Source organism: Littorina saxatilis, linkage group LG5 (assembly GCF_037325665.1).
Source record: "Littorina saxatilis isolate snail1 linkage group LG5, US_GU_Lsax_2.0, whole genome shotgun sequence".
NCBI lineage: Eukaryota > Metazoa > Mollusca > Gastropoda > Littorinimorpha > Littorinidae > Littorina > Littorina saxatilis.
Window position 1 is genome coordinate 36,697,106 of NC_090249.1, and position 12,032 is coordinate 36,709,137.

General features: G+C 41.1%; 1 protein-coding gene across 1 annotated transcript in view; it reads left to right on the forward strand.

Moving 5' to 3' along the window:
• The first annotated feature begins 1,047 nt into the window (after positions 1 to 1,047).
• LOC138967019 (enolase-phosphatase E1-like) overlaps positions 1,048 to 12,032 on the forward strand; it is a 29,841-nt gene continuing 18,856 nt past the window's right edge. Inside the window, exons 1-11 of the mRNA XM_070339462.1 lie at positions 1,048 to 1,426; positions 3,643 to 3,851; positions 4,103 to 4,306; positions 5,671 to 5,761; positions 6,709 to 6,976; positions 7,598 to 8,848; positions 9,185 to 9,255; positions 9,680 to 9,829; positions 10,300 to 10,455; positions 11,080 to 11,240; positions 11,723 to 11,836. Of these exons, the coding sequence (XP_070195563.1) occupies positions 1,048 to 1,426; positions 3,643 to 3,851; positions 4,103 to 4,306; positions 5,671 to 5,761; positions 6,709 to 6,976; positions 7,598 to 8,848; positions 9,185 to 9,255; positions 9,680 to 9,829; positions 10,300 to 10,455; positions 11,080 to 11,240; positions 11,723 to 11,836 (3,054 nt within the window). The remainder of the gene's footprint in view (positions 1,427 to 3,642; positions 3,852 to 4,102; positions 4,307 to 5,670; positions 5,762 to 6,708; positions 6,977 to 7,597; positions 8,849 to 9,184; positions 9,256 to 9,679; positions 9,830 to 10,299; positions 10,456 to 11,079; positions 11,241 to 11,722; positions 11,837 to 12,032) is intronic.

Consider the following 12,032-nt stretch of genomic DNA (forward strand, 5'->3'; position numbering starts at 1 on the left):
CTGCGAAGATACAAGTTGACGGCGCCGAAGGCGCCTAAGCCTCTAGGGGGGTCCGGGGGCATGCACCCCCGCAAATTTTTTTTTATCCAAAGAAGCAAAATAGAGCTATTTGGTGCATCCTGAGCCAATAAATTACCTCTTTTTTTTGGGGGGGGGTTACGTAACCGTGTAACCCCCCCCCAGATCCGCCCTTGCACACTCACACACACACACACACACACACACACACTGTCACACACACACACACACACACACACATCAGACGATGCTACCTTGTTACTGAACGTGTTTTTTCTTTTGTTACTACTACAGTACTCTAAAAAGATTTTTTTTCTGTGTGAGTTTCTTAATTGTGCACTCAACGTTTGTAAATGAAAAAAAATCGTCCAGGGTCAATGTCCACCAAATTGTGGCTGTACTGATGTCATGCTTTTGCATTCCCCCGGTGAGCAACTTTGTTGCTCGTTTCTGCACTTTCTCTATGCCTTTTAGAAATGGATGCCAAAAAGCATTGCCATACTCAAGGTGAGATCTCACCAGGCTTTTATACTCTGAGTTTAGTAAACAATAAATATCTGTATTCATATAACAAAAGGTCCTTTTAATCAGCCCAAGCACTGATCTGGTTGGCATTATTGATTATTTTCTCAATATGAGAGTCTAGTTAGCCTAAAAGTTTGAATGAATAGTGACTGTCTCCTTCTTTGTTCAAGGAATAATCCCATTTTGGATTCTTCTGATAGCGATGTGCACAACCATGTACTTTGTCACATTAAAATTAAGTTTCCATTTTCCTGACCACTCTTGTGATCTATGTATATCATCTTGAATAACATCCCTCCTGGATGTCTTGTCATATATAGTTTTGGTTTCCGAGCGAAAATTCTTACAAGATACATGTAACTATGTAGTTTTGGAATGTGCGCTTCTTTTTTTTTTAAATCATCTTTCAGTAAGACTGGTATATATTCATGCCTTCATTATTCTTCTTCTTCTCGTTCGCTCCCGCTGTTTATTTTCTTCATAATATACAATCTGAGTTGTCTTATGACCGTACTTTCGATATTGCACTCAACAATTTACTTGCTTATTCCCCTTACCGGAAATGAAAATATTCATCCAATGATTTCGCGCTTCCACATTTTGCTCACCAAATTTGAACAGTTGGAGGTTTGCGCAGTTGAACTAGGAGGAAAGGCGATCCAGGCTTTACGAAGTAAAACAATGGCTTCACGAGGTCAGTCCTACAAAAAGCCGTCCACGATGGACAAAAGAGACAAAAGGTTGATGCGTGTGCATCGTCGTTCGCTTGATCAGCGAGAAATGCGTCTGGACGAAGTGAATAAACGGCGACAAATCGACGACATGTCTCCAGTTTCGGAATCTCAGGACGGGTCCAAGAACCCGTCTGGTGTCGGCACTCCAGGTATTGACATTGTTTTGAAGCTGTTCTTTTTTCATCAATGGGTGTCAAAAGTGAGAAGTAGCATCACTGCCCACTTGGGGTAATCTTTTGAAATATATATATATAGCCGAAGTCCGACCGGCCTCCTGTGATGAAATTTTTTTGAAATCCCCACGAACTACACCCACTGACCCAGTTGACATCCAGAGCCACCTAATAAGTAATATAAACTGTGCAAGTCCCGATCATACTCCAAGTCCAACTTGTCCAAGCACTTTACAATTATGAGACAAATTATGATTAAAAACACGAGACTATGGGCTCTGTAACCGACTCGCTGGTTCTAACTTCTAGAGTCTGGGGGCTACATAACCCACTCACTGTAAATTACTTAATTAGTGAAAGTATGAAGTGTAAAATTTGTCTAAATCAAGTATGAATCATTCATTCATTGGATACTCTATAGTGTACGACATGACCGTACCAGTGTAATTTAAGTTACTGTCGTCTTTCAGTTGCATGTTCTTTTTACATTTAGTCAAGTTGAAGTTTTGACTAAATGTTTTAACGTAGAGGGGGGTGTGCGTGTGTGTGTGTAGAGCGATTGAGAGTAAACTACTGGACCGATCTTTATGAAATTTGACATGAGAGTTCCTGGGTATGACATCCCCGGACGTTTTTTTCATTTTTTCGATAAATGTCTTTGATGACGTCATATCTGGCTTTTTGTAAAAGTTGAGGCGGCACTGTCACACCCTCATTTTTCAATCAAATTGATTGAAATTTTGGCCAAGCAATCTTCGACGAAGGCCGGGGTTTGGTATTGCATTTCAGCTTGGTGGCTTAAAAATTAATTAATGACTTTGGTCATTAAAAATCTGAAAATTGTAATTAAAATTATTTTTTTTATAAAACAATCCAAATTTACGTTCGTCTTATTCTTCATCGTTTTCTGATTCCAAAAACATATAAATATGTTATATTCGGATTAAAAACAAGGTCTGAAAATTAAACATATAAAAATTATTATCAAAATCAAATTTCTGAAATCGATTTAAAAACACTTTCATCTTATTCCTTGTCGGTTCCTGATTCCAAAAACATATAGATATGATATGTTTGGATTAAAAACACGCTCAGAAAGTTAAAACGAAGAGAGGTACAGAAAAGCGTGCTATCCTTCTCAGCGCAACTACTAGTACTACCCCGCTCTTCTTGTCAATTTCACGGCCTTTGTCACGAGCGGTGGACTGACGATGCTACGAGTATACTGTCTTGCTGAAAAATTGCATTGCGTTCAGTTTCATTCTGTGAGTTCGACAGCTTGACTAAATGTTGTATTTTCGCCTTACGCGACTTGTTACATTTAGTCAAGTTTTGACTAAATGTTTTAACATAGAGGGGGAATCGAGACCGTAGACGAGGGTTGTGGTGTCTGTGCGTGTGTGCGTGTAGAGCGATTCAGACTAAACTACTGGACCGATCTTTATGAAATTTTACATGAGAGTTCCTGGGAATGATATCCCCGGACGTTTTTTTCTTTTTTTCGATAAATTATTAAATACCTTTGATGACGTCATATCCGGCTTTTTGTAAAAGTTGAGGCGGCACTGTCACGCCCTCATTTTTCAATCAAATTGATTAAAATTTTGGCCAAGCAATCTTCGACGAAGGCCGGACTTTGGTATTGCATTTCAGCTTGGTGGCTTAAAAATTAATCAATGACTTTGGTCATTAAAAATCTGAAAATTGTAAAAAATAAATATTTTTTATAAAACGATCCAAATTTACGTTCATCTTATTCTTCATCATTTTCTGATTCCAAAAACATATATACATATGTTATATTTGGATTAAAAACAAGCTCTGAAAATTAAAAATATAACAATTATGATCAAAATTAAAATTTCGAAATCAAGTTAAAAACACTTTCATCTTATTTCTTGTCGGTTCCTGATTCCAAAAACATATAGATATGATATGTTTGGATTAAAAACACGCTCAGAAAGTTAAAACGAATAGAGGTACAGAAAAGCGTGCTATCCTTCTCAGCGCAACTACTACCCCGCTCTTCTTGTCAATTTCACTGCCTTTGCCATGAGCGGTGGACTGACGATGCTACGAGTATACGGTCTTGTTGAAAAATTGCATTGTGTTCAGTTTCATTCTGTGAGTTCGACAGCTTGACCAAAATGTTGTATTTTCGCCTTACGCGACTTGTTTCTTTCTCTTCACAGTGAATCAAAAGGCAGCCTTGTCTCGTCTGGAGAGACTGAAAAAGTGGAAGGAAGAAAAGGAGCTGAAAAAGAAGCTTGAAGCAATGGAGAGAGCTAGGTCTAAACCTGGATTTAAGGTGGCACACCTTACTCACATTGATAAAGACATTTTTGTCGTCAACTCAAGTTGCGGACAGAAAACAGCGCAAATCTCGAAGAAAGTGGAGAAGGTATGAGTCAAAAGTGCAATTTATTTACATAATTGTCAAAGCTAATATGTCATCGTGGGCAGCGTTATCTCGTGGAAATGTGTCAGTTACACCTTAACTTAAGTTATTCTACGTTATTTATTTATTTGATATGCTTGAAAACGACGTTAAACACCAAATAAAGAAAGAAAGAACTGAAATTTAACACATTCCCTGTCACTGTTAGTGTTACTGTTAGTATTACTGTACCATTGAAATGTAATTAATTCCAGGCTCCACCATCAAAACAATCAGCAATGACTTCAAGGCAACCTCAGCCTAAGGTTCAGCCACCTTCAAAAGCCAGGACAACCCAAAAAAAATTGGAACCTGTTCGGCCAACCAAGAAAGCTATTGCCAGTGCAACTAGTGTTACCAGGACAACCAGAAGCCAAGCTGTGGCCAAGACAACATCTGCTCAGAAGCCAGCAACAACGGTGAAAGTTTAAACGGCTTGCCGTGTAGTTTATTATATCAATGCAATCAGTATTTCCAAATCTTCGCAATTGCACGGATTTAGACTGCCAAAGCAGGATAAAACAACAACAAGCGATCTGACGCATTAGTCTGACCCTTGGCCCACCAAACGCCTGATAGTTTTGACATAGTCACATGTAGGAGGTCTTCTGACTGATGTTTTTGTAGCCAGGTCATTTGGATCTATACATAAAACTAAAAGTGTTCAGGTCTAACTGACCTATTGTCCTCAGAGTCTGGGAGCAACACAGTGCTTGTAAGTTTGTATTGGTTCTGCGGGCGGGAGATTTTCCCACTTGTAACTTCAAAGCTCCTGATTATGCTTGAGATAGCCAGTTTGCACCAGATATTGTTTAACTTAAACTTAAAGCGAAATTTATCCAGGGGCACATGCTTTTAATTTTATGCATTTATTACTTAATTTCACGGTCTAATGTCTGTGTGTTGGCTTTGTTCTCAGAAGTATGATACTCTTCATTGTTGCGATACATTAACTGTCAAGTGATCATACTTGTCCACCAGAGACCACTGCTCCTTTTGTTTCAAGCAGTAATTAAAGTTCGATTGCACAGGGACCTTTGACTTGACCGATATTCTTCATCTTCCCTAGAACTAAAGGAATATTGTATGTGTGAAACTGAAAGGAGGGATGTCCACATAAACTATTAATTCTGTAACTTGAGTGTAACAGACAATGAGACATGTTCCGGGAAAAAACTGTTTGTCAGGAAGTTCAAGCGTTGTGGAAGAGATTCGTCCCAGAACTGAGTCAAACAATAGCATGTGGTCGACCAGTTAAAACTAGCAATCGCATCAAATAAGAGACTCTGATGTGAATGTTAGGCAGCGTCTGCTTGATATGACCCCATTTCTTTGAAAATATACCACATCTTGGAGTTTACGATTTGTCGCATCAATGAGTAATCGCTGACAACATGTTTTGCCTGAGGTCACGTGATTTTCGTTATTGGTCACGAGAGGTTGGGAAACCTGCGTGCTCAGCGATCACTGGCTGTGAATCGTGGCTCCAATGTGCATAGATTCAGATGGAAAAGGCATGTCGAGTGGACATTGCATAACATACACATCAGAGTCAGTTATTCACTGCGATTGCTGGGTGTAATGGGTCAACCGCTTGTTTGACTCACTAAAGTTGGGACGCAGCTCTTCCATGACGCTTGAAAATCTTGACAGAGTTATTTCCGAACATCGTCTATTGAATCTTTGTTTCATTGTGTCAAGATTAAACTTCTACTGAAAGTGAAAATCAAAATTCTGCTTCTGAGGTTTTCCTAATGTTTATTTTCTGTTTTACTGTCCACAGACCAAAAAGCCTTCTCCAAGAAAAACGGGAAGGTCACATTTCATGGCACCAACGGCAGCCTCGAGAACCCGTGCGGCCAATGTCAAGAAAGGTATTTGCGTAGCTTTGTTGATGTGTCTGGGTTGCATATCGAAGAGCTGTATTTTTGCTTGTTGCTGCTTTCGAGTGGTGGGTGGAAGTGACCTTTTAGGATTTGCATCTTGGTTAGTAAATGAAAACTTGGATTGGATATGGGTTTAACATATTACTGCTTCATCTTAGAATTTAAAAAAACCCATCAGAAATATTTTTCCACATAAATTGTATTGATTTATTTAGCGGTCCTCACAGTTTGTGACATAAATTAACATCTGTTCATAAAGAACCAGGGTTTACATGTGTTTTTTGGTGGGGGGGGGGGGGGGGGGTGTTGCAGGTCACAGAGAGAGGTGTTTTATTTCATGAAAACTTTGGTGATTGAAGCCTCCTTGTGTTATGGAATAGCACAGATCATTTATTCCCCTGCCTTTGTTTTACTCTGTTTTGACTTCATACGAATCATAGTCAATTTGATGAGTTTAGATGCAAAGTACTCTAATCTTACAACTAGTTCTGACCTGCGCAGTAGCTCCATATTATACACACATTCCACATTCTGTCTCAAGACATTTGTGGTTAGCAACATTGATTTCACACATCACTGACCTGTCCCCTCTTTCTTACAGGCGAGAATAGGCGAGTGGGGCGAGGAAGTACCGTTTCTTGGGAACATCTCGTCGCGAGTGACGCTAGCCGACACTAGGTAGCTTTGGGCTTGCTCGCTTGGCGACAAAACATGGCGGCCACGCAGCTGCCCATCCGATTGGCTGTCCATGGTTTTTTACCGACCAGTGCAGACGACCTTTTCGGAATCAACCAATGGTGTTTAATTCTTGCGTAGCTAGCCATTAAACCGTTTCATAGACAATCTCGCCTCCTAGCTTCGCGAGCGGCTAGCCGAAAGAATATCTCGCCTGAAAGAAACACGCGACTGTACTTGAACAACTGACAATGTTTCAGGCCCAACCCAGCAACCAGCAAAGAAAAAGACAGACGACCATGACCACATGAAAGACACCGCCACAGCAAAGGTCTCCACTCACCGTGGCGATGTTTCCCCTCCAGCCGAACCGTCATTTGCTCCGAGTAATTTCCTGTTTGAGGCACCGATCACTGTGTCGTCATTTGTCTTCAAGCCCCTGAGTCCTGCTAGCGCTGCTGGGTTCTTATTCCCACAGACTGGTGCCAACAGCACCACCTTGACTACCTTTAGCGACAGAGTTGACAGGTATGTGCTAGTAGTATCCAGCCATCATACCCAGCTTGTAGAGATTAAGAGATGTGTCCAGTTATTTTTTTATTGTTACTTAGTTGTTCCGTAGGAACACATGTATCAGTGTTGTTCCCCGGCCTCAGTCTACGGTCATTGTCGCATACTTTTTGGGATCTGACGCATTGGTCTGACCCTTGCCGATTTTTTTGCTTTCATATTTTCTACCAAGCAGACAAAGCCAGGACATTTCGGTCTGTACGTGTTTTCATTGCAGGTCCAAGTGTCCTTTTGTCCTCTGAGGCTGGGAACGACACTGGAATATTGAATGGTTGTGTGTGTGCTTGCGCACTAGCATGAAAGCAGTGTTCTGTTCTGTTGATAGATACCTAGAAATAACATGTTAGTCTCCTTCTTTTTTTTTAAGACATTTTATTTATCTGTGTGCATGTATGTGAATGCATTACTCTATCCTGTCTATGTGCGTGACTTTGAAAATTGAGCAATCAACATTAGTTTTATGAAGGTTGCAAAGAGTACTGTACAGTTTCATGTCTTGATTAAAGATATGTGCATGGATCATTTATGACCAGTATTGCAAGTGCTCAACCTTCTGTAATTCAGTTTTGTCACTAACAGGACTTCCACACCCAAGCGTGAGGGGCAGAGGGCTTCCAGCGGCCAGACGTCAGGGAAAAACATGTCATCAACCGCCTGCGCTGACCCAAGTCCAGCCAACACTCCCAAAGACAGTCTTCCAAATTTACAAATGCAGAACCAAGCAGCAGTGACATCTGTGGAGAGTCCTACTCAAATAAGGTCAGATTCTAACAATCTTGACTCTGGTATTGAGGTCACCGGTATGGAAACTGTCGTCAAACACGATGACGGAAAACTGACAGTTCCCTTTGCTGACAGTGCTACATCAGGAGAGGAAGGGGACGTGTTTCTCAAGGATGATGACCAGATTGGGACCATGAGAAACATTTCCACATCCACACAGAACAAAAGAAGATCACTGAGACAGCGGAAAGAACAGGAGGTTGAAACTGCATCTTCAGGAGACAACCAGTCAGGTAAAGAGACTGAGCCGATGATCCCTCGATCTGCCTCTAGGGGTCGCAGAAAGAGTAAACGCATTTCCACCTTGGAGACAACTCAAGAAGAACCTGAAACTAATGTCCTAGAAGAAAAGAGCCCACTAAAACAACGTTGCAGATCTGCAGTCTCTGTTTCCAAGCCACATGACGTTTCTGAAGTGCCCATGGAGCCGGTTGTGGAGGAGGACACTAGTCAGCCAACAAAGCCAGAACAAGAAGCTATTGAAGTGATGACGCCAGGCCGAGCCAGTCGCAGATCTGTAGTACACCAGTCAGACCCAGTCGGTGAAAATGAATCGGAACCCATGGAAGTAGGGTCTGACGTGAATGAGAAAATACAGAACCTAAGCAAAGTGGCCAAGAAAAATGGGCGTAAGAGTCGTCGTTCACAGCTTCCTAGCTCAGATGTTGTCGGAGAACCTCAGCCAATGGAGACTGAAAACTCAGAAATTGCACAGGAAGCTGAAGTTGAAAGTGCCAAGAACAAGAGACGAAGTCGGCGCTCCGTTGCCAAGCAAACGGCTGAAAAAGAAGACGCCACCGCAACGACCAGCAAAGAAGAACTGATTACCTCCACCAAGAAAGTGACTCTAGCTGACGTCATCCAGACGGAAGAACTTCTGCCCAAGGTTGCAACCCCTGAGGTAAAGAAGCGCACTTTGTACAGTGCACAGGATGATTTGTTTTTAACGCCAGGACCACCCCCCTCATCTCTCAAGCGCTCCACTGCCAAGCGTCGATGCACTGCCGCCATGATTGCTCTGTCGAACGCAACCAGTCCTGAAGAAGCGTGAGAAATTATTTCATTATCTGTGTGTGTTTTGTGTGTTTTCCTGCCTTTTGGAAAGTTTTGGGTTGTAATCTTATCAAACTTTGAAGTAGCTTTATAGGAATTGATCGTATTTAGCCGCAAGGATTGTTTGCATCACTACATTATTTGTCCTTTAAAATTTGGGCATTTCAGATTTGAATGAAAAGCTTTTCAATGTAATTTTGGCATGCAGTGTACTTTTATTTGACAGAGATTGGTGTTGCACAAATCTTAAGTTTTGCTGTAAACTTAAGAATTAGAAAGTAGAAGCATCACTAAAGAAGATTCTGACTGGCGGTGGTCTTTGTTTTGCAGGATCAAGATCATTTCCACAAGCCCCATGGTTGAGATGAGTCGACGGACACCAAAGTCTAAAGTATCACCTGGTGAGAAATAAAATTAGAAACATTAATTCTGAAGATCCACTGGTGGTACTAGCAATATAATTGTTAGTTAAAGGCTATGAAACCGCAATCAACGCAATAGGTCATGTATGATTAAAGTGGGTCACACCGGGCCCCGATGGCTCGGGGTTTGAATAAACCATGATAACTGAATGTGCCTAATAGCCATTCGAGTGATCTGTAAGTGTCATTTAATGTCATTGATTGCTATTGCGAGTGTGTTCAATCAGGTTTGAATTACTGTTTTAGTGAAAAGATGTTATCGTTCTGAAAACCTCCTGTGAGGCGGAGTAGGCTTAACAAAATTATTAGTGCCATATTTGACAAATTCCTGCATTGTGAACCCTTCTAAAATTTGCTTTTATGATCCGGCCAAATGTTAGCATGTTACATTTTTCCTCTTCAGACCTACGGCTGAACACAACGGCATCACTCTTTGATGATGATGATTTGGGCGTGGAACCTGTTCAACTATTGTCTGCGTTTGGGGCGTCGGCAGCTGGTGTTGATGATGGTACCAGACCTGCTGATTCGGCCACACCTGCAGAGTTGCAAGGTAACCAACAGCTTTTCTGTGTGGAGATTCTTTTTTTTTCAATTGGTTTCTGTGTAGAAATATGTTACTGTTTTACTTCTAACATAGGAAATGTCACTGGTGATAAATGATACTGGTTGACTATGGGGAAAACTACAACAGTTCATGCACACAAACGTAAAGAAAAGTGATACGTTTCAATCTGAAACAAAACTGGTTTAATTATGAAAACAACAAAAGATAAACAAGATGTGAACAGTGATATCCATGTGAAGTGCATGTGGACATGGAGACACATTTTCCCTGTCTGTAACCTGCAGGATCAACTCCAAGGCTATGGTAGTTTGGTACCCTTCAGCAATAGTTATTACAACACAATAAACCATTTTGAACAGAAAAAAAGCAACTCCACATTGTGAAATTCAAGACTAATTGATTGCAAAAAAACCCATTGACATGACCTCTTTACATGCTCTTGCATACATTTACAGAGGCAACAGAGAGTGATGGCAATAACCCTACTTTAGGAGAGCAGAGGGACATGACCCCATTCAGAGAAAGACTGGCAATTGAAGTCAAGAAGCTGACAGATTTAGCTGACCACTGGGCAGTAGTCAAGGGCTCTACGCATAGCCTGACAGATGAAGGTGAGTTCTCGTCATCTGTGATAACCGATTGCGTTTTGCCAGCATTGCTATTTTCAAAAGGAGTTCTGGTTACTTGATTTCTGCATTAAAGTTTTGCTTCTGATTTGTGAATATCATGTTAATATACAGGCAGGCAAACACGCAAATAGAGACATGCAGATGTGCTGCATAGACGTGAATGAAACGAATAAACCAAGTACATGTATTAACTAATTACACCAGTTAGATACTGACCTCACAAACAGGGTTAAGGATGCTGGGCCTGCAGTGATGTTTTTATCTGTGAAAAATGCACAATTGTCCCTGACAAAGTTTTGTGCTGAATATTGATAATAGATCAGAAAGGGAGGAGGGGTGGGGCATGCCCACAGACTGCCCCAGCAAGCTAGGCACTAGCCTTAGCATCATTGCCTTGGCGCTTCGCACTACTATGCCCTCTCATGTATGTTGTATGCTTTGGTTTGGAAAAACAAAAGTGTTTCCGAACATTGTCAAAACTGTGTGTGTGTGGTGAGAACAGATCAGTTTACTTGTATAAAGAATATGTGCCCTAACGCAGCTTGTGTGAAAGAGAGAGAAAAAAATGTGTCGGTGTATTAAAATTGTATTCGTTCCTTTTATCAGTGGCGGGACAGATTGACACCACAGTGTGTCAAGCTCAGCTGCTGATGGGGAGGAAAGGCAAGTTTCATCAGTTTGCCGGCCTGGTAGACAAGTGTGAGGCAGGAGATCCCGGCACCACCTGCCAAGACCTTCAGGGATTTCAGGACATGATTTTCATCCAGGTAGATGCATTGTTAAAGCCTCAAATTAACTGAGCAAAGTCAATGCTTCGCGAAGCTGCCCGCACGAAGCTTTGGTATTGAGTTTTTGGTAAAAAGACTTGCGACGTCTTCAGTCTTCAGTTAAGGACCCTCTTTACCTGTAAAGGAAGAAAATGTGAACGGATTCATGAAAAGCATCAAAACACATCAGCTCTGTTTTCTCTTCACAGTAAAATCAAAACATTGTTTGGCTTGTCAAATCAACTTGTGCATGTTTATTAAAAAGGAATAAACTGTAAAACATTTCTAACTTATATCCAAATCTGACAAGTTTTCCCTGATATAAGAAATTCATAGGCCTGTGATGAAGATTTATTTTGGACAGTAGTGAGGAGGCAAGCTCGCAGTATGTTTTTGGTATGTGAAAATGTTAGGCATCACGGTCATATCCACCCACTTGTCCAGAGCTCATCATTTGAAGTTGAGATTATTCCATTTTGCAGGCCGAGGATATCTACGGAAAGTTTTCTCAGCTAGAGCGCCTCCAACAGAACAACTGGCAGCCAGAAGTGAACGAAGAGGCTGCCTCATCCAAGCCTGTCAAGAAAATTCTGAAGGTTGGTTAAGAAAAAGATTATCGTCCAATTGTAAATTGACTTGACTGCTATTTTTGTGTGGGAAAAGTGAGTTGTGAAGTCGTGAGGATGGAAAGTCAAAATTATGCTTAATTGAGTAGTTCTTGAAGACTGATAGTTGCGTGACCATTTAAAAAATATTTTCTATGCAGATGGAAGACAGGGAATATGGGTTGAT